Below are 23,228 nucleotides of genomic sequence, written 5' to 3' on the forward strand. Positions count from 1 at the left end.
CAGACAATCTGTCATATTCAAACGCAAACCACTGCAGAGTCCCTATAGCGTCCCTCATAAAGGCCCTGCTTTACCAGCCTAAGTACAGACCAAACTTGATTCTAGTATCCCCATTTATGAATGAGTGAAACAATTCAGTGTGCTCAGCAGACAATGAAAAAGAAGTGAAAATCAACAGTCACTTTTGGCTCTGGGATTGTAGCTGTATTCTGCTTATAGGCCTTACAATATACTTAGCCAGCCTTGGAGAAACCAAATGGCCATTATCTGCAATTATTTTGTACATTTCAGGCTCCTATTCTTTGGGAAATCTTTCATATACATGTTGTATATACATGTAATCTTCGTGTTGCCAATGAGCAATAAAAATAACAAGAAATTTGAATCAACAATCTACAGCCTTGTTTTTAATCTATTCATTTTTAATCTATTCATTCTATGGAGAAATGAGGAGGAGGTAGTTTGTAAAAAATGTACAGAACTGAAAAGGCTAGTTTGTGTTTCTTCACAGTTTCTTCATAAGAAGAAGTGTCATATTCCTCTCACCTTTGGGCAGTGGTCATGATGGCATCAACCACTTCAATGATCCTATGCAAGGCGGAATCAGTGCCAATTGTCATGTCAGTTCCACAGAAATCATTGTCTATCGATCCCACCATGCCTACAATGTTGATATGAGTGTACTTGTTTGCAGTGGCTCCTTCGATCTTGCCTGCAAAAAGATGAGCCATCAATGCATTATGAGACATTCTAGACTCCCTGCCCTGTCATTCCTGCACCTGCTTACCATTTTCAGTCTGTTTATGCTTCTCCAAGCTGATTCTTGGATGCCAGTCAGCCCTTGAGGGTTTGGAAGACTTTGTATATACACTACCCCTCTGTATTCGCGGCGATAGAGGAACGGCAAGGCAACGAATAGAGAAAAACCGCAAATAACAACTTTTTATATGTTATTCACAGTTTTTCTGTAAGAAAAAAAAAAACAAAAGACACAAAACCGCGAATAACCTGACCTGTTCCAGTGAAGAAAGTGCAGCTGGGAGCAGCGATTTTTTTCTGTGCAACGCCGGGAGCAACGATTTTCTGTGATGTAAATCTGGGGACGGGGCCTTCGATCGAAAAACCGTGAATATGGAGGGGGGGGGGTTCCATTTATTGGGGAGTAGTTTTTGAGCTCCTTTGAAGCCTGTGTTGCAGTTAATGGTTCTGTTTAGTTACTTTTGAGCAGAACAATGTGTTTAGCATGTTGCTACAGGTGCCTCTACTTCACGTATATTAGGTGCTTGGGTACTAACTGTAGAGGGCTCTAAACTGCACAGTGAAGTACACCAGAGGCAGAGTGAAAAATCCAGAGTGGATTCCTTCAGCAGCATGAAGGTATGGGGGAAATAACCCAGCTGTCTAGAATGTCTCAAGTTTCAAATTTATTTAAAATTTGATTTGACCGCATATATCAAACTCACTGAGACAAAGTGGAAAGGGGGGAGGAACTCCAATGATTATAGGACAAAAAACATGAAAGGTAATAACAGTAGGAAGGGGCAAAGTCGATTATGGTTCCAAAAATGGCATTAAAGTTGGCCTCTTGAAGGATTTTAAAGTTCAAAGCCGTCTTTGAATAAAAAAACCTTTCAGTTTACCCTTAAATATTTCTAACTTTTTTTTCCTCCCTTAATACTGCAGACAAGGAATTCCATACCAGGGGGGCCGTGACAGAAAAAATAGTAGATTGCCTCATATTAATAATTCTCAAAGATGGAATGGACAGTAGATTTTTATCGTCAGAACTTAAAGATCTTGAGGGTACATAAGGAATAAAAACTCTATGAATAAGGGGGATTTGGCCAGTTGGACTTTAAACGTTAATAAGGTCATTTTATAGGTAATTCTATGACTGACAGGCAGCCAGTGCGCGGTCTTCAACAGGGGCGTAACGTGATCAAATTTTTTTCAATTTAGTGATTATTTTTATTGCAGTATTTTGGATTATCTGAAGCCTTCGCAATTCTTTTTGTGCAACACCCTTATATAGGGAATTACAATAATCGAGCTTTGCACTGGAAAAGCTCTTATGCCGAGACCTGCACCTAACTTAAAACATGATCTATAGAATAGCTCTTATGTCGAAACCTGTACCTATAGGTGTGGTCATTTCCACCACATGAAATGCGGTGCAAATCTTTTGTGCCTAAATTAGGCACAGATCCCCAAATTCTGTAATTAAACATGTGCAAATCCAAGGAATGTCCCCGAACCACCCATGACCTTCCCATTTCTACACACTGATTTGCACTTAATTTAATTGCAGATTCTATGCCTAAATTTACACATACAAATTTAAATTGTAATTTCTTGTTAATATCACAATTATTGGCACTAATTGGCTCATGTATTCAACTAAATTGCATGCACAAATTGGGCAAATTTGCATATGTATGCAATTTTTAACACATCGGAGGTAAGGAGAAATTAGGTCCTTAACTGCTAATTTTCTTTCTTTTAGCCCTCCAGACCGGCACAGAAACGGATAGGTTTACGCTCCTCTGCCAACAAGTGGAGACTGACACATTAACTTTTGGCTACAGTACAGTGGGCTGTGCAGTCCCTCTAACAATCAGTCTTTATGAATAGCCAAGCAGAAATCAACTAGGCTGAACAAGAACATACAACTCCATACTCCTGTGGAGAAGACCAAGGAACAGTCCCAAATCAGACCAAGGTACACTGTTGGATACTCATTAGAACAAGTACCTTTCAGAATGCCCCAGTTGCCAGCTAAACCAGCTGAACCAAATGCTGCTGCTCTTTCAACAACCCCCAAACAACCAGCAACAACCAAATCCCACAGAAAAATACCTGTACTCTTCGCGAGAATACCGAACAAAATGACCAGGCAGAGTCTGTGCCGGTCTGGAGGGACTAAAAGAAAGAAAATTAGCAGGGAAGGATCTAATTTCTCCTTCTTTAGCATCCCTCCAGACCGGCACAGAAAAGGATGGGACTTACCAAAGCAGTACCCAATGGATGGGACATACCAAAGCAGTACCCATCATAGGTGGAACCCCCTGAAGGGCCGCCACAAGAACACGCTCACAGAAGAACGTCCACACGTCTGAACGTCCACACGGTAGTGTCGAACAAAGGAATGGAGAGGAGGCCAAACCGCAGTGTTACAGATATCCACCAGAAGTACAAGAGAAGATTCAGCCCAAGAAACTGCTTGACCCTGAGTAGAATGAGCTTTGAAAAATTCCGGAACAGGCTTCTTTTGGAAACAGTGCGCCGAAGTAAAAGCCTCCTTCAGACATCGTGCAATGGTAGCCTTGGAAGCACCGTCCCCCTTATGAGGGCCTGCTAAGAGAACAAAAAGATGATCCGACTTAAGAAAATCCTGGGTCTGAAGCCAAACTTGACCTCACCGCTACAGAGAATACCGCTCACAGCCCCAGCGACAAGGGAATCCCCAGCCTCTCCAGCAGTCCGCAAGCCCACCAGCATCCGAGGAAACCCCGACATGGGTGGCAGGTGAGGCCCAGGCATCACCAGCACCTTCCGCCAACACGCGGTGCACGCACAAAGGGGAGTTGGACATGCTGACACTTGAAGCCAGGTCCCGTCCCCCCCCCCCTCCAGCTGCATCCACCGCTCAGCACCCGCATAAAAAATGCATTTATGCTGCTTCTTGAGCCAAGAACAACAATGCCATACAAAAACGGTGGCCTCAGGACAACTTTATGCTCCGTTTGTGTCTTTTTTTTTTTTTTTTTAAACTTCTCACAGCTCGCCAACTGTTAGAGCAGACCCCACATGGCGCTCTAAACTGTAGTCAGTACCGGTATAGGTGGCAAGGCGTACAGTTGAGGTTCGTCTAAACACAGAAAACCTAGGGGGTGGGGGAGGGACTCAAACCTTTCAAGTGTGGCATCCCTGAGGTCAGTAGGACTCTCAAGAGGGACTCCCAAGCTCTATCTGGACAGCAAAAGGGATCAGAAAAATTCCCTAACCAGATCCAACAGGCCCAAACCTCAGCACAGACTGCACAACTTACCACTCCACCTGCTGAAGACTGAGAAAAGACTGATTGTAAGAGGGTCTGCACAGCCCACTTGTACTGTAGCCAAAAATCAATATCTCAGTCTCCACCTGCTGGCAGAGAAGCGTAAACCTATCCGTTTCTGTGCCGGTCTGATGGGACGCTAAAGAAGGGGGAAGTTATCAATGTGGGGTTCTGTAAAGTTAATGAATGTGCATATATATTTTGAAAATTCATTGGTATCTGCTTGAGGAAATGTATCCATACATTATTTATGCATGATTTAAGTCATAAAATTACTCCCTGGCTTACTACATTATTTGTAGACTATGTAAATCCAAGATTTCCTGTCACAACCTTGCTCAATCACTCAACTTAAGAAGAATATGCACCAGCAGCTCAAAGGTTGTCTAAGAAATTAGAGACTTACCACCGTTCACCAACTCATCCAAAAGTCCACTCCATTCCTCACGGAAGAGATTAGCACCTGTTAAACTACCATCTCCACCAATAACACACAGATTAGTGATGCCACACTGAATCAGATTGTAAGCTGCCTGCAAACGACCTTCATGGGTTCGGAATGCTTTGCAGCGAGCACTACCAATAACTGTTCCACCCTGAATGGAAACAAAGGAACAATGTGTTAGCTCCAAAACAATCACATAACCAGATTGCCATTTTGGAGGAGACGTAAACCCAAGCAGGGGCAAAAAATTTAGCCCACGCTCACCACTCTATGTACGCCCTCTTCCCTTCTGTGATTCAAAACACCTTTGCCCCCCCCATTCTGGGTTCAGGCTCCCCTTAAAATTGCAGCACCAGGAATCTGCTGTTATGGCTGGCAGGAATCTCCATTAGCAGAACTTTCTATAGGCCACCACTACTGCACCAGACCGTCCCCATCCCATGCAAACCAAGCATGTACAGGGTGGGTGCTCCCCCCATGCATGCTCAGCTGCATGAAAACTAAGTAAGTATGTGGAGGGGGGAACAGCATGACAGCAGCAGCCACAGAAAGTTCCATGGGTGGAGGACGTCTTTGGATTTTGGGGCCTGCAAATTCCCACCAGCCATAGCAGCAGATGCCTGGTGCTGTAACTTTAGGGGGCCTGAACCCAAAATGAGGGAGCTCCTCATGGCTAGGCTGAATTTCCAATATATGCTTTTTTAAAAATAAAGTCACATGAACTAAGCAAAACAATGCACATATTCACAAAGACTAAACATATACTAGAAAATTATATATAGGGCATCAAACATTATATACTATTTCCAACTGGCGCAGCAAAGCATTATAATGGAAGCAAAATGGCAGATCCACATAGAACACCACTCATACACCCAGTTATAGCAACCAAGTGTTTCCAAATGGATCTGTAATTGCTTTTTGCTCAGGTTGTGATATTATTAGCTATTATCTGTGACATAGCATTTCAAATGTTCAGCGTTCTCCTTGTCTGTTGGTTTGGAAAATAAAATCTGTGATATTACCTCAGTGTAGAAAATTTTGATATGATTACAGTATGTAGTGTGGTAGACCTGCTGTTACTGAACAGTACATACATAACTAAGGCCTCACTAACTGACAGTTGTACCTTGCTGGATCTTTGTGGTTATGTGTTAGATTAAATTAAGTCAGTGCTAACAAGAGATTATGTACTTACACTGGTAAACTCTTTTTCAGTAGATAGGCGAGACATTGAAGACAGATGGGTTATTTCTCTATAGCCGTGTGCTGCTGCAGAAGGAATCCACTCCGGATTTTTTGCTCTGCCTCTGCTGTACTTTACTGGGTTCTCTAGCTCCAACTACAGTTAGTACCCAGGCATTGAGAACCACCCAATACACGTGAAGTAGAGGCAACATAACAGGCATAAACCAATGGTTCTGCTCAAGTAGTAACTCAACAATAATGTTAACAGTCAACACAGGCTGCAAAGGAGCTCAGAGACTGTTCCCATATAAGCTGAAACATATATACCAAGTCCTCCCAGCCCCCGAGGGCTGACAGGCATTTAAGAATCAGCTTGGAGAAGGATACACAGATTAAAACAATAGACTGGAGCATTAAGGACTAGGCGGGGGTCTAGAATGTCTCATCTATCTACTGGAAAAGAGCTTACCAGGGTAAGTACATAATCTCTTTTTCCAGTGTAATAGGCGAGACATTCTAGACAGATGGGACGTACAAAAGCAGTCCCTAAAAAGCTAGGAAAGGCTTGCTGCGCCGACCCTGAAGACCAAGGACCCAAAGACAAAGTCCTATTCTGCCGCCACATCCAAACTGTAAAACTTGGCAATCATATGAAAAGATAATCACGCTGCTGCCCTGCAAATCTCCTCCTAGGAGACAGCTCAAGCTGCAACCCACAAAGAAGCCAATCTCTTGGAAAAATGCACCATGACATAAACAGGAGACTGATTATCAGAAAACCGATTACCAGAAAGAGAGTGTAGGCTGATGAAATGGTTCTAAGGATCCATCTGGAAATTGTGGCTTTGGAAGCAGGAGCAACCCACTTAACAAGATGAGTCAGCACAAACAAATGGTTAGAGTCTAAGCTCTTTAATGACCTCCAGATAACGCAGAACACTGCGCACATCCAATTACTTCAGCAGTTGACCATGCATCCTAGAACCAGTAGGCTGAAAGGCAGTCTAACGCACTTCCTGATTAACATGGAAAGCCGAAACCACCTTCGGCAGGTAAGAAGGAACTGCTGAAGGAAAACCCCAGTCTCTGAAATCTGGAGGAATGGTTCTCTGCAAGACAGAGTCTGTAGGTCAGACACGTTGCACTGAAGTAATGGCAACCAGAAAAATGGACTTGAGCATGAAGTCAAAGAGGGAAGCTCAAAGGGGCTCAAAAGTAGCCTTGGCAAGGCTAGACAGCACCAGGTTAAGGTCCCAGGAAGGGAAAAGTAGCTTAACTGGCGTTCAGATGCAAGTTGGAAAAGTCAGTTGCCTCAGTTCTTCAGATGACATCTCCAGAAGAGGAGGGAACCAGATCTGTCCTGGCCAGTAAGGCACAAGAATCATGATTCTCTGGTCATTTGACTTTCAGCAGAGTCTTCCCTACTAGAGGAATTGGAAGATATGCATAAAAGTGACCTCACCCAATCAAGAACAAATGCATCTAATGCTAGTCTGTTGTGTGACCTGAGTCTGGAGCATAACTGAGGGACCTTGTTAAGATGAGTGAGAGATTCAGAAAATCTTGGACAATCTTGGGGCAATGCTCATGTTGAGAGACCAATCGTATGATTGCATCACCCTGCTCAGTCTGTCTGCTAGGCTGTTCTGCTTTCCCACTAGGTAGGTGACTCGAAGCACCATGCCGTGACTGTTGGCCCGCTGCCAAATCCTGACTGTTTGTTGAAACAAGGGGTAGAATCCTATACATCCCTGTTTGTTGACATTATATATGATAACCTGGTTATCTATTTGAATTAGAATAATTTGGTTCAGCAGCCAACATCCAAAAGCCTTTAAAGCAGGGGTGCCCAACGCATCGATCGCGATCGACCGGTAGCTCAGGAAGGCAACGCGAGTCGATCGCTGAGCCTATCCCGGGCTCTGCGATAGACTCGTGTTGCCGTCCCGATCTACCGAGCCTATCAGCCTTCCTCTCCCCGACGTCAAAGACGCCGACGCCGGGCATTAGGCTGTTTTTGTCATTTCGGGGGGGGGAAGGGGGGGCGTGGTGGCGGCAGCAGCAACAGCCTGAAAAAGAAATCATCCTGGCCCGGGTCGGTGACATACTCCGGAACTTCTACCTCTTCCAGCAGCCCTCTCTCTTCTACCTGCTTCCGGCCACACCCCCTGCTCCGCGGCTCTCTTCGGCAACTCAGCAGCAGCAATCGACACAAGCTTCTGACGTCGGGGCCTACCCTCTGCGAGTCCCGCTTGTTTCAACTTCCTTTTTCTACAAAGGCGGGACTCGTAGAGGGAAGGCCTCGATGTCGGCAGCTTGTCTTGATCACCACTGCTGACGAGTTGCTTAAGAGAGCTGCGGAGCAGGGGGGTGTTGCCAGGTGCAGGTAGAAGGGAGAGGGCCAGATGCAGGACTCGTGGGTGAGGGAACAGAAGAGAGAGAGAGAAAGAGAGAGGGGAGGGAAACAAAAGGAAATATTTCATACTGGGCTGGGCCGGAGTGGAGGGAGGGTGGAAAGATTCTGGCTACAGGGTGCATTAACAAAGGAAAAGGGGGGAAAGCTGAAAATGGAGATAGTGACACAAAGAAGAGAAAGAGTAAGCAGGACCTACTGAATAAGGATAGAGATACAGAGGGGACATGAAGAGGAGGTGAAATAGAGACATAGAAGTAATGCTGAAAAAGTGTGTGTGGGGGGGGAGATAAAGACATTGAAAGGGCAAATGGCGAACATGGGGTAAAGACAGGGACAGAGACAAATGAAGATTCTGAAAAAGTGGTGAGATAGGGATATAGGTGAGATGGACACAAAGAAGGGTGATGCTGGAAAATAGGTGGAATGGTAATTCTGACAGACACAGAAGGGAAATGCTGGATCAAGGAGAGATGGGGCTCAGGCTGGATGGAATGAGGAGAAATGCCTTGTTGGCCCGGAACTTCCTCTCCTACGTCAGAATTGACATCAGGGAGCAGAATGCTGGTCAGCGTGACGCTTCTGCAGGGAAAGCTTGGGACGGCGGTGGCTTGGGGGCTGTTCCCCGATGGCGGTGGCAGCAAACCGAGTGGCTTGGGGGAGGGCACGGAGAAAGAAAGAAAGGGGGCAGACAGGGAGACAGAAAGAAGGGGGAACAGGGAGACAGAAAGAAAAAGTTGGGGGAGAGAATGAAGTCTGGAGGAGAGGAAACATACAGGAGGCTGAAAGAAAGGAAGAAAGATTGGATGCACAGTCAGAAGAAGAAAGTGCAACCAGAGACTCATGAAATCACCAAACAGCAAAGGTAGGAAAAATGATTTTATTTTCAATTTAGTGATCAAAATGTGTCGGTTTTGAGAATTTATATCTGCTGTGTATATTTTGCACTATGGCTCCCTTTTACTAAACCGCAATAGCGTTTTTTAGCGCAGGGAGCCTATGAGCTTTGAGAGCAGCACGAGGCATTCAGCGTAACTCCCTGTGCTAAAACCTACTATTGTGGTTTAGTAAAAAGGGAGGGGGTGTATTTGTCTATTTTTGTATTTTGTTACTGAGGTGACATTGCATAGAGTCATCTGCCGTGACCTCTTTGAAAAAACCCGGAATATGAATAATTAACATTTTCTCTGCCTTTCAGTGTGCTTTGTGTTTTTTTTTAATTTTATTGTTGGTAGATCATTTTGACTTAGTCATTATAAAAGTAGCTCGCAAGCCCATAAAGTGTGGGCACCCCTGCTTTAGAGCATTCCATATTGCCTGTAGCTCCAAGAGGTGTTTGTAATGAACCTTAGTAGCTCTGAATAGTTCTCTATGTTGACTCCTGGGCACCCTCCTTTGATGCCTTCTTGATCAACCAATCAACACATGCAGTCCCCAGTCTACAAAGTGATGCTACAACTACAGGAAGACACTTTGTAAAAACTCGGGGGGGGGGGGGGAGGGCAGACACGAGGCCAAATGGCAAGATGGAATAATAGAAGTGGTGCTTCCCTACTCGAAATCTGAGTTACCTTCTGTAACTGAGATGTATCTAAGAACTATATGATTGTAAGCATCCTTTAATTATTCCAGAGAGCAAAGCCAATCATTTTTTATGAATTATGGGAAAAAGGGTGCCTAGGGAAATAATCCTGAACTTTTCTTTGATCAGGTATTTCTTCAGGGTACCCCTTAACTCCATCTTCTTGGGCACAAAGTAGTACATGGAACAGAATACCCTTTCTACTTCTCTTGGTGGAACAGGTTCAACTGCATGGGTCTTGAAAAGGAAGAAGAGTTACTCTATGAGCACTTTCCTATGCTGAGAGCTGAGGAATGCTGCTCTCAAAGGGCAATTTGGAGGTTTGAATGCCAACTGAGAGTGTAACTAGTCAGGACTATGTTCAGAACCCACTAGTCTGAGGTTACCAGGGCCACTTCTCCTGGGGGGAAAAAAAATATCAGCCTCCTGTCCCTGGGTTTGCCTGGGGAGCTTGTTGAATTTTCTGGACCTGCTACTGCCAAGGACAGCAGCACTGGGCCTGGGCCTGGTGTTGAGGATAAGAGGTAAACCTAAGCCTTTGAGAATAATAGGAACCTCTTCTATATCCTCCAGTGGAAAAGCAGAAGGAGGAAGTTAAGACAAGGTCTTGATGGTATCAACATGTTTCTTGATGAGATCTGCCACCTCTTCCACCTTGTCCCCAAAAATATTGTTTCCACAGCAAGAGACGTCCACTAATCTATCCTGAACTGAAGGTTCTAGGTCAGAAATGTGCAGCCAAGAGAGTCCACATATTCCCACACCTAAGGCAGAGAGCCAAGACACCACATCAAAGGACTCAAAACTGCAGTAGTCAGATATTTTCTACACTCCTTCTGCTTACTGGCTGCTCTGGTGGGAGACTGTCTGCTAAAGCAAGTGCAGTAGACGTTAAGGATTTCAAGTACAGGCTGGTGTAGAGCTGGTAGATCTATATCAAAAGTCCAGAATCCAAGCCTCTACTCAGGAAAGCTGAGGCACGAGTGTGGGAGCTCTAGGCCTTTTTCAGAGCAAATTCAACTACCACAGAATGGTGGAGCAACTGAGCCTTTTTGAATCCGAGAACCTTCTGGACTCTGTATGTGGAAATCTGCCTTCATAGGTACTAATTGCACAGAGAGAGGAGTGTACCAGTTTCTCATCTGCACATCCCGCAAGACATTGGGCACAGCCTTCCACAAAGGAGAATCATAGTCCAGGACAGATGATAAATTTCCAAGTTTATTCAGGGACTTGATATTCTACCTATCATAAGAAAATGTCTAAGTAGTTTACAGTTGTAGTTTACAGTCTAAATCTTGGGAGGGGGGATGCATTAATCTAGACAAAACATTGAGGTAAGGGAAAGGAACTATAATATTTAAAAGAATAGTTGGGTTGGATAAAACAAAAAGTAAGATCTCTGCATCCAGGCAACTTGCCCGACTTCTGTCATATTCAGAGCCGTGAGAAAAGGGAGTCAGGTGTACATATCATGGAAGAGGAATGTTTAAGGTCATTTTGAATTTATTTAAAGCTGTTTATAGTTTAAGATGAAAAGGGAGCAGGTTCCAGAATTTGGGGCCTTGAACTAAAAATGCAGAGCTGTGGGAAGCATCGAAGATGAATTTGCAAAAAGTCAGAACTATAAGACATTACATTAGTGACTTTTATTCCATCTTAATCTTGAAGTTCTAGGCAGATTATAAGAAGAGGTATTCTGAATATATCCAGGAGAATAACAATATTAGGTGCTATATCTAGGGTTGGACTTGATTAGGTAGGGCATTAGTCTATCTTGGCAAATTTACGGAACAGCAGGATTTTTTGGTACAGCATTAGTCTGTCTTGACAAATTTTATAAATAGCAGAGTTTTTTTTATATAAGATGATTCTGATTTGAGGATCTAAGGGTTCTAGAGGGGACAATAGGGAGTTAAATGTCTATAGTGATAGAGTGCTTTGGAAGTATGGATCTTATAGACAAGTAGTAGGATCTTATATGTAATACAATGAGAAATGAGGAGCCAATGAGTAGACTTGGGTAGTGGAGTAACATGATCAAATTTGCAATGACTGGTAATTAGTTTAATGGCAGTGTTCTGTGTGATCTGTAGTCACCTGTCATCTCTCACTCTGATGCCTTTATATAGTGAATTGCTATAGTCAAGGTGGCTGATGACTAAGGAGTGGACTAGAACACTTAAGGCCGAAGGATATAGGGGATTACAAATGGAAGGGATCAATCACAGTTTGTAAAGCAACTGTTGATGCTAATAAAGTGAGAAAATTAAGAAAAAAATACTAAAAAAAAAAGACCAATTGTGATCGTTGAAAGACAACTTAGCCCTGGGCTCATTCTCCATGTCCAAATGAAATGGAATGGCAGCTGTCATTTCCCTGAGAAAGTCAGAGCTTACCTTCGAAAGCTAATCATAAACGACATTAAGTTAGTTCAATAAAACCATCCAACTACTGACCCATAGCCTCAATACCACTTTATGTCAAACTAATGGAAGGCCTGATAGCCAAACTCCTCACCAACCATCTAGAACAGTGTTTTTCAACCTTTTTTGGGCAAATCCGTTCTATTTCAAAATTTCTCTGTGACAAATCTTTAAATATACTAATTCACTCATTGATCATTGCAAAAATCGACTATTGTAATGCTTTATTCAAAGGAATGGCCCAAAAAGAAATCGGAAAATTACAGATCATACAAAATACATCTATTAAATTAATTATGGGGGCCAAAAAGTTTGACCATGTAACCCCTTTATTACAAAAAGCACATTGGCTCCCAGTGGGACATCGAATATTATATAAGCTATCTTTACTCACCTTTAAATCGTTATTATCCAAAACTCCGTCATTCATTTATAAAGTTCTAATTCCATACACCTCTCAAAAAACTTTACGATCCAATCAACAACTTTTATTGGTCATTCCCTCCCTCAAAATCATAAATACCAGAAGACAGTATATTTTTTCTGTCACAGCTCCACAAACATGGAATTCCCTCCCACTTTATTTAAGGGAGGAGAAAAACCTCGATAAATTCAAAAGTCAACTTAAGAGTTTTCTTTTTAAAGACGCTTTCAATTCTTAATTGAAATGCCAATTACTCTTTACAACTCCCTTTCATTTCAGTCAGCTATAAATAAATATTTTGTTTCCCCATCCATTCTATGTTTTTACCCTATCGTCCCCTCCTTTCCTATTTTAAATTGTATTTCTTCCCCCTCTATCCCAATGGTTCCTGTCTATATTTGTCTTGTTTTTTAAAATGATTTTTTAAAATGATTTTTAGAGTTTTATTATATTATTGTTAATTTTATCATGTATTTTCTGTAAATGTAAATCGCTTAGTAGTTACGATAGGCGATTAATCAAATAATGAATAAAACTTGAAAACTTGAAACTTGTTTCATGAAAAAAATCACGAGGCACACCACCATTAGGAAATGTTAAACAATTTAACTCTGTGCCTATATTGACTATATATAAAGTAATTCTCTTGAATAGGAATCAAATAAACACAAAGAAAGTATTTTATAATTACTTTATTATGAAATATTAAGTAAACAGAATAGTGAAAAATTATAAAATACTTTATTCAGTGCGAAACCTGGGCCTGTTTGGCTGAACACAAAGCTGATATTCTGGCTGGAATCGAAGAAAGACACACACGTAGCTCTTTGTCAACAGCTCTCAGTCTCTCTCTGTATTTGGTTTTTATAGCATACAAAAATAGATAAATATACCCTCCATCCTTTTTATTAAACCACAATAGCAGTTTTTAGCGCAGGGAGCTGCGCAGAATGCCCAGCGCTGCTCTTGACGCTCATAGGCTCCCTGCGCTAAAAACCACTATTGCGGTTTAGTAAAAGGTGACCATATTGTAAAATATAGACAGCAGATATAAATTCAGAACTGTGCATAGTAAGTGAAGGGAAGTTTTCATCTCTGGGAATTTACCCAGTTAACTATTAAGTTATTTGGGCAAATTCCTTTGAAAACTGTGGTAATACTGCCTCCACTTTGCTAAATTTAAAATAAAATCATTTTTCCTACCTTGTCTGGTGATTTCTGGTTGCACTTTCTTCTTCTGACTGTGCATCCAATCTTTCTTCCCTTCTATCAGCCTGTATGCTTTCTCTCCTCCACACCTCATTCCCTCCCCCAACTTTTTCTTCCTCTCTCCCTGACCTTTCTTTCTTTTTTTCTGTTTCTCTTCTTTCCTTCTGTTTCCCTGCCTGTCCCCTTTCTTTCTTTCTCCCTGCCGTTCCCCAAGCCACTGCCACTGCCATCGGGGAACAGGACCCACCAATGGATAACAGGCCCCAAAGCCGACGCCGACGCATGCTCTCCCTGACGTCAATTCTGCAATCGGAGAGGAAGTTCCGCCCAGCCAGGCAGTGATTGGCTGGCCCGAACTTCCTCTCCAACTGCAGAATTGACGCCGGGGAGAAGAAGACTTATCGGCTCGATAGATTAGATCGCCAAGACAAAGTGAGTCCTGGGTGATCGACTCACTTTGCCTTGGCGAGCTACTGGCGCCCCTGCCTCGGGCCCCCTGTCAGCTCCGGGCCCCTGAATGCAGGACTGGTAGTACTGCCCTGATGGCAGCCCTGCGGCACACCAGGCAACATCTCGCGGCACACTAGTGTGCCGCGGAACAGCGGTTGAAAAACACTGATCTAGAAGACCACAACATACTCCACCCTACACAATCTGGTTTCAGAACCAACTACAGCACAGAGACACTACTAGGTTCCCTCCTGGACACAGCTAGACAACACCTCAGCACAGGTAGAAAAATACTGATTATACAACTGGATCTCACCGCAGCATTTAACCTGGTGGACCACAACATCCTACTACAAATACTAGATACAATAGGAATCACAGACAAGGTACATACATGGATTCAAGGATTCCTACAATCCAGAACTTACAGAGTAAAGTTGAACAAAGAGAAATCTGGACCATGGTCCAACCCCTGTGGCGTACCCCAAGGATCTCCACTATCCCCAACTCTCTTCAATTTCTTCATTGCATCCCTCGGCAAATTAGGCTTAACCTCCTATAGCTATGCAGACATCATCACCATTCTCCTTCCTTTTGACCAATCAATGTCCTCCTTGACAGACACACTACACAGGGCACTTGAAAGCACAGTTACTTAACGTAACAGGTATCATCCAGGGACAGCAGGCAGATATTCTCTACATTTGGATGACATCACCGACGGAGCCCCATAGCGGACATTTTCGCAAGCAGACTTGCTCGAAGACCTTCAGGCTTGCGATTGGCCCGCGCATGTGTGCGTGCCCCTCCTGCCCTGCCTAGGGCATGCGTCTCCTCAGCGTGTCCTCAGTTCAGATAGCAAGCAAAGAAGCCAATCACGGGGAGGTGGGTGGGTTGCGAGAATATCTGCCTGCTGTCCCTGGATAACACCTGTTACGGTAAGTAACTGTGCTTTATCCTAGGAAAAGCAGGCAGCATATTCTCTACATGTGGATGACCTCCAAGCTAACTAGAATGGGATGGAGGGAAAGTTGGCAATTTAGAACAGATGCTGCAAAACAGATTGGCCAAAGCAGCCATCACGCCTGGAGAAAGCATCCAGACAGTAATGCGAGGTGAATGTATGAACCGAGGACCAAGTGGGAGCTTTACAGATGTCCTCGATGAGAGTCGAACAGAGGAAAGCAACAGACACTGCCATCGCTCTGACCTTGCGGCCCATGACTCGACCCGGAAGGGAGAGACCAGCCTGAGCGTAACAGAAAGAGATACAAGCGGCCAACCAGTTAGAAATGGTCCGCTTTGAAACAGAGCGACCCAAACTATTGGGATTGAAAGAGATGAACAGCTGGGGAGCAGTACGGTGAGGAGCGGTGTGCTTCAAGTAGAAGGCCAGCACACGCTTACAATCAAGAGAATGCAGAGCCACCTCTGCAGAGTGAGAATGGGGCTTCGTAAAAAACACAGGAAGGACAATGGATTGGTTGATGTGAAAATCAGAAACAATCTTGGGCAAGAATTTAAGATGGGTACGGAGGACCACCTTATCATGATGGAAAACAATGAAAGGTGGGTCCGCAACCAAGGCTTGAAGCTCACTGACCCGACGGGAAGAGGTGAGAGCAATAAGAAACACAACTTTCCAAGTAAAATACTTTAAGTGAGCCCGCGCTAGCGGCTCAAACGGGGTTTCATCAACTGAGCAAGGACCACATTAAGATCCCAAACCACCGGAGGAGGTTTAAGGGGCGGATGAACGTGGAAAAGTCCTTTCATGAAGCGGGAAACCACAGGATGAAAAGAGATAGGCTTCCCGTCAATCGGCTGATGAAATGCAGCAATGGCACTAAGGTGGACTCGAACCAAGAGGACTTGAAGCCCAGCGCCATACAAATGAAACAGATAATCCAGGACAGCCGACAAGGAGACAGACATCAACTCCTGCTGTCGAGTAGCACACCAGAAAGAAAAACGGGTCCACTTCTGATGGTAACATTGGCGAATGGACTCCTTCCGAGACGCATCCAGGACATCTAGGACAGGCTGGGAGAGCTGGAACGAGGGTATTAAGTCTCGAGGAACCAAGCTGTTAAGTGAAGAGACTGGAGGTTGGGATGAAGGAGAGAACCCTGACTCTGCGTAAGCAGAGAAGGAAAAACAGGCAGAGGAAGAGGCTCCCTGGAATTGAGTTGCAACAGAAGGGAGAACCACAGTTGCCGGGGCCACCGAGGAGCTATCAGAATCATGGTGGCATGCAGAGACTTGAGCTTGACGAGAGTCCTCAGAATCAGAGGGAATGAAGGGAATGCATACAGGAACTCGTTCGTCCAATCCAGAAGGAAGGCATCCGCCTCGATCCTGAGAGGGGTGTAAACCCTGGAGCAGAAGCGGGGCAATTTGTGATTGAGGGGGGGATGCGAACAAATCAACGTCCGGAGTCCCCCAACGAGCAAACACCTGACGCAGTGTTACGGAGTGGAGGGACCACCCGTGAGGTTGCAGAAGACGACTTAATTTGTCTGCCAGATAGTTCCGCTGGCCCTGAATGTAGACAGCTCGAATGAATATGTTGCGGCAGACAGCCCAATCACAGAGCCGCATCGCCTCCTGGCACAGGGACCTGGATCCCGTGCCCCCTTGTTTGTTGATATAATACATGGCAACCTGGTTGTCCGTGCGAACTAGCACTTCACGGTTGCGAAATAGGTGACAAAAAACTTTCAGAGCGAGGAAAATCGTATGAAGCTCCAGAAGATTGATGTGACAAAGATGGTCGGCATGGGTGCGCTGACCATCCAGATGAGCTCCCCCAAGCATAGGTCGACGAGTCCATCGTGAGGACCTTTTGCGGAGGAGGAACATGGAACAGAAAACCTCTGGAAAGATTGGAAGAGAGCATCCACCAACGGAGAGATCTCCTCAACAAAGGAGTCACGACAATACATCGAGAGAGAGGATCCCGATCTTGGTTCCACTTGGATGCCAAAGTCCATTGAGGAATACGGAGGTGAAGTTTGGCAAAAAGAGTCACGTGAACCATGGAGGCCCTGTGACCTAGGAGGACCATCATGAGCCAAGCAGGCGCTGAGGGCAGATGGGTCACCAATCGGCACAAACGGATAAGGGCCTCCTGACGAGGCTGAGGCAAGAAGTAGCGGAGACGAACCGTGTCCAGGACCGCTCCAATGAACTCGAGAAATAGAGATGGACAGAGGTGAGACTTGGGAAAGTTCACCTCGAAGCTGAGACTCTGAAGGAGCAAGATGGTCTGTTCTGTCGCTCACAGGACTTCGTCGCGAGAGGACGCTTTGATCAACCAGTCGTCGAGGTAGGGAAACACCTGCAGGCCACGGAGGCACAGGGCCGCAGCCACCACAACCAGACATTTCGTGAAAACCCTCGGAGAGGCCGCCAGACCGAAGGAAGAACACGATACTGGAGATGGAGATCCCCCACCTGGAATCTCAAATACCGGCGATTACCCAGATCAAGAAGAACTCAGAACCTTTTCACCTTCCCCCCTCATAATGGTACCCGACATAAGAAACTTTACGACAGCCTTCTAGCAACACAGGCAGCGAAAATTGACCCCACCATCACCAAACTGATGATCAAAACAACAGACATCAAAGTGTTTCGGAAAGAAATCAAAACATTTCTTTTCAAAAAACACTTCCTTACTTAATATTCCCCTCCCCAATCGCACATGCACTCTCCCCAGCAAATAACACACTAGTCATCCTCTCGAACCTCATTCACCAAAAATATCCAGACTCCTAAATAAGCATCTCCCATAGGTATCCATTTAACCTTCTCCTAAATAAGCATCTCCCTTAGGTATCCACTTAACTGATTCCTTCAAAGTTAGGTATCTTTCTTCAGTTGCCTACATTGTTTTCCCCACTGAACCTTGCAACTACTTGAACCCTGTCAAGTTATTCTATCGATAAATCCAGATATCTTATACTTGCATTTCTATACCACAACATGTAATTTACTTAAATCGTTGTTATGTAATTCTCTCAGTAATGTCCTGATCTCTTTTAACTGTAATCTGTTTAGAACCGCAAGGCACAGGCGGAATAGAAATCACAAATGTAATGTAATGTAATGTGTATCGGAATGTGCTTGTATGCCTCCTTGAGGTCCAGTAAGCACAGCCAGTCCCCCTTGTCCAAGAGGGGATACAGCATGGGAAAGGTGAGCATTCTGAATCGTTCCCGGACCAGGAACTTGTCAGAGCATGGAGGTCCAGGATTGGACGCAGATTCCCCGTCTTCTTGGGTACCAGAAAGTACCGGGAATAAAATCCGGAGTTCCATTGTTCCGTGGGAACTTCCTCAACCGCCTGCTAGTAGATCTCGAGATCCGGACTTGGGCAGCCTTGGTGTAGAGCAGTGTTTTTCAACCGCTGTTCCGCGGCACACTAGTGTGCCGCAAGATGTTGCCTGGTGTGCCGCAGGGCCGCCATCAGGGCAGTACTACCAGTCCTGCATTCAGGGGCCCGGAGCTGACAGGGGGCCCGAGGCAGGGGCGCCAGTAGCTCGCCAAGGCAAAGTGAGTCGATCACCCAGGACTCACTTTGTCTTGGCGATCTAATCTATCGAGCCGATAAGTCTTCTTCTCCCCGATGTCAATTCTGCAGTCGAAGAGGAAGTTCGGGCCAGCCAATCGCTGCCTGGCTGGGCGGAACTTCCTCTCCAATTGCAGAATTGACGTCAGGGAGAGCATGCGTCGGCTTTGGGGCCTGTTATCCATTGGTGGGTCCTGTTCCCCGATGGCAGCGGCAGTGGCAGTGGCTTGGGGAACGGCAGGGAGAAAGAAAGAAAGGGGGCAGGCAGGGAAACAGAAGGAAAGAAGAGAAACAGAAAAAAAGAAAGAAAGGTCAGGGAGAGAGGAAGAAAAAGTTGGGGGAGGGAATGAGGTGTGGAGGAGAGAAAGCATACAGGCTGATAGAAGGGAAGAAAGATTGGATGCACAGTCAGAAGAAGAAAGTGCAACCAGAAATCACCAGACAAGGTAGGAAAAATGATTTTATTTTAAATTTAGCAAAGTGGAGGCAGTATTACCACAGTTTTCAAAGGAATTTGCCCAAATAACTTAATAGTTAACTGGGTAAATTCCCAGAGATGAAAACTTCCCTTCACTTACTATGCACAGTTCTGAATTTATATCTGCTGTCTATATTTTACAATATGGTCACCTTTTACTAAACCGCAATAGTGGTTTTTAGCGCAGAGAGCCTATGAGCGTCAAGAGCAGCGCTGGGCATTCAGCGCAGCTCCCTGCGCTAAAAACTGCTATTGTGGTTTAATAAAAAGGATGGAGGGTATATTTGTCTATTTTTGTATGCTATAAAAACCAAATACAGAGAGAGACTGAGAGCTGTTGACGAAGAGCTACGTGTGTGTCTTTCTTCGATTCCAGCCAGAATATCAGCTTTGTGTTCAGCCAAACAGGCCCAGGTTTCGCACTGAATAAAGTATTTTATAATTTTTCACTACTTTGTTTACTTAATATTTCATAATAAAGTAATTATAAAATACTTTCTTTGTGTTTATTTGATTCCTATTCAAGAGAATTACTTTATATATATAGTCAATATAGGCACAGAGTTAAATTGTTTAACATTTTCTAATGGTGGTGTGCCTCGTGATTTTTTTCATGAAACAAGTGTGCCTTTGCCCAAAAAAGGTTGAAAAACACTGGTGTAGAGTATTATATATTTTTTCTAGATTTATAAGTCATCCATTATTTTATAGCAATGTGCATAATGGCAATCTTCCTCACTTTTTAAAATTCTAATTTGATAATGTATCTATGAAGATGAAGTTAGTCTATGCTTTATTATAAATGTGTATATTTCACTGAAGTTTTATGAGTCCTTGCTGTAATGGTTGTAGCCATGCTACTGGGCTGCCAGTAGTGTGGCTGCATTTAGAAGGGCCATAACCAATAGAGGAAAGATCGTAAGAAAGACTACTGCAGTAGTATTTAACTTTTAAAAGAGAGATGCTGATAAAAGGTGACAAAAAATTAAGAAAAAAAAACTAGAAAAATCAATTGCAAAAAGGTTAAAGTATCAAAAGTGAAACAATTTACAATTGTCTCCCTATAGCAACATTTTGCTTTAATGCTTATATTTACCACTTGCAGAATGCTTGAAACACTCTCCCACGAAACTTCAACAATATTCTGTCCACCATCCACCATCCCCTGGTAACCCTGAAACAAAAAGAAAAAGATTTCAGAAAGAAATTCTAATAGATTTTACTCCATTTTTAAACATGTACAGATCGCTGAAGGTAAGTTACATATAAAAGGCTGATTCATACTCATTCATGAATAAGAATATTCAAATCATATTACAAATACTTAAGGGCTGTTTTAATAAAGGATGGCAAGGTTCTACACTTGTATGTTAACAAGAAAAAATTAATGCAAAGTGCAAAGCCTGTGCTATACAGTAAATGAAGGGGTGGATCTAACATCTGACCTGCATTTTCCACATGGCACCACTTTGCATGCAGTGCTAGACAGCATGAGCACTCACATTATCTGACACTGCAGTTAATGTGGTGCAGTCTTAACAGAAATAAATTAATAAATGCATAGTGTTATCAAAAGATATGCTGTGGGATGCTCTCCCTACAAATATCTCCCTGATCCTATCGCCCCCAACTTCTTATTCCCCTCTCCGACACTCTCCGGGTACAATTCTTTGATTCCCCAACACCCCCCCCCCCCTCCCTCAATTCCATTTCCCAAAGCCCCAACTACATCTCACAACCCCATCAATTGCATCTCCTCCTAATTCTCCCAACCCCCACTCCCAATTGTCTGTGATTCACCACTCATCCAATCCAAAACCAATTTGTTGCAGGGTCTGTCTCCATCCCCGCCCTGTCTCCAAGAGAAGTCCCTGTCCCGTCCCTGCGAGCTCTGTCCTCATCTGCACAAGCCTCGAACACTTATAATTTTAATGTTCGAAGCTTATACAGATGAGGATGGAGCTTGTTGGGACAGGGCAGAAACAGGGACAGAGCAGGGATGGAGACAGACCTTGCAAAGACAGAGACAAATTTGACCCCGTGTCATTCTCTATTTACAAGAGTTAGGAGATAAAAGGAAAAATTATGTTCTTACCTGTTAATTTTCTTTCCCTTAGACGCAGCAGATGAATCCAGAGACCAATGGGATAGCTCACATCTACCAGCAGGCGGAGATAGAGAAACTGATTAACAGGTGGTCCTATTGGCTGGCACTCCTCCTGTCTCCTCAGTATAGCTCCTTGCCCAAGCACACGTAACCAGCAATAGGCATAGCATGTAAAAAACTTCTTTCCCATAACAAATCTCAAAATGCAATAATACAGAAAACAACCTGCCATAATAACAAACTGCGAAAGTTGCAAAAGAAAAAACCGAGAGACAATATCCAGAAAGGGTGGGGCTCTGGATTCATCTGCTGCGTCTAAGGGAAAGAAAATTAACAGGTAAGAACATAATTTTTCCTTCCCTAGCAACAGCAGCAGATGAATCCAGAGACCAATGGGATGTAGCAAAGCAATCCTCAATCTGGGTGGGAAGCAAACGCCGTCTCCGCAACAACCGAAGCACAAAACGCCCCTACCACATACGCCCCCACATCCAAGCAGAAATAAGGAGAGAAAGCACGCTCGGAAGACCAATTAGCCGCGAGACAAATCTCCTCCAAGGAAAAAAACCTCTGGGCCGAGCCCAAGAAGTAGCCATCGCTCCAGCGGAATGGTCATGAAGTTCTTTCGCCAACCGCTTCCCTGCCAGCAAGCAAGCATAAAGAATGTCCTCCTGGACCCATTGAGCGATGGAGGCTTCGGACGCCACCAAACGTTTGAGGCGTCTCTTGAAGAATGCAAAAAGGAGATATAAACAACTAAAAGTCGTAAGAAACCGAGCTCACAGAGAACGCTACGTACATATCAAAAAATGCAGTGAATAAAAGCACTGCTCCCAATTTCCCCTCCCAGGAAGATGGAAGGAAAAGCGAGCATGACATAAAAGAAAGGATGACACCCCCCTAGAAAGAAATAATGGTACCATCCGAACTGATACCCAATATTTCGGAAATCAGAAATAGGAATCCCCGTTGAACAAGGCCTGCAACATAGAAAACTGCAGAGCTGAAGCCATGGCCACAAGAAACCCCATGTTCAACGGCACAGCCCTTTAGAGTCCCAAAAGACAAGGATGAAATGAAGCCTTCGGTATACTGAGAAGAAGTACGTGAAGATTGTACTCCAAACCGGGCTTTCTAAGAGGCGCATGAATATACCGCACTCTGTTTAGGACCTGAACTACATGAAGCTGAGAAGTAAGCGAAGAGCAATATACCTAGCCCTTGTAACAAGCTAAGAATGGCACTAGAAGCTGAAGGGAATTGAACGCTAAGCCCTCGGCAATACACCTGTGCCAAAAAGGAACTCTGGAGTGGTTCAAACGTTAAGAAGCACCCAAGAAAGGAAAAACCTCCAAAAGGAAGCAGAAGCCACAGGAGAAGATGTCCGTAGCACCTGGATAAGAGAAGAAACAACCTGCTTCGCATAATCCTTACATGTCAGCCAAGATTTTTCAAAAAACTATGTCGTAATACTAAAGTAGTACAAATATCCATGTTGAACGGACCCTAGGCGAGCAAAGCCGGAGATACCAGGAAACTTCTTAGTCCGGCTGTTGAAAGACTCATCAAATCCGCAAAGTAAGGATGGCGCCGCCAATCCAGAGATTCTACAAATACTGTGCCCGGAAAGCGAGCTCGAGGTGGCAAATCCAAGCCATCGGAAAACACTGAAAAAGAGAAGGCAGAAGTGAGAAAGGAGCCATGCAGCTACCCCCTCTAACTCCCACTCCCTGGGCCCGCCGAAGAAGCTAGGAAGCTTAGAATTGAGAGACGAGGCCATGAGGTCTAGGTCAAGCAGATCTCACTTCCATAAAAAGAGCTAGAATGCTTGAGCCACAAATCTCCATATCCAGGATGCAGAAGATTACACTATTAC

At 44.3% G+C, this 23,228-nt stretch overlaps 1 protein-coding gene across 4 annotated transcripts in view; it reads right to left on the minus strand.

Moving 5' to 3' along the window:
- The window catches only part of PFKP (phosphofructokinase, platelet), a 258,884-nt gene that overhangs the window by 161,483 nt on the left and 74,173 nt on the right, over nt 1–23,228 (minus strand). For all 4 annotated transcript variants that reach the window (XM_033931533.1, XM_033931534.1, XM_033931531.1 and 1 more), the window contains exons 3-5: nt 20,342–20,419; nt 4,464–4,653; nt 547–712 (exon numbers count right to left, since the gene is read on the minus strand). In XM_033931533.1, the coding sequence (XP_033787424.1) occupies nt 547–712; nt 4,464–4,653; nt 20,342–20,419 (434 nt within the window). The remainder of the gene's footprint in view (nt 1–546; nt 713–4,463; nt 4,654–20,341; nt 20,420–23,228) is intronic.

Source organism: Geotrypetes seraphini, chromosome 2 (genome assembly GCF_902459505.1).
Source record: "Geotrypetes seraphini chromosome 2, aGeoSer1.1, whole genome shotgun sequence".
In the NCBI taxonomy this organism is placed as follows: Eukaryota; Metazoa; Chordata; class Amphibia; order Gymnophiona; family Dermophiidae; genus Geotrypetes; species Geotrypetes seraphini.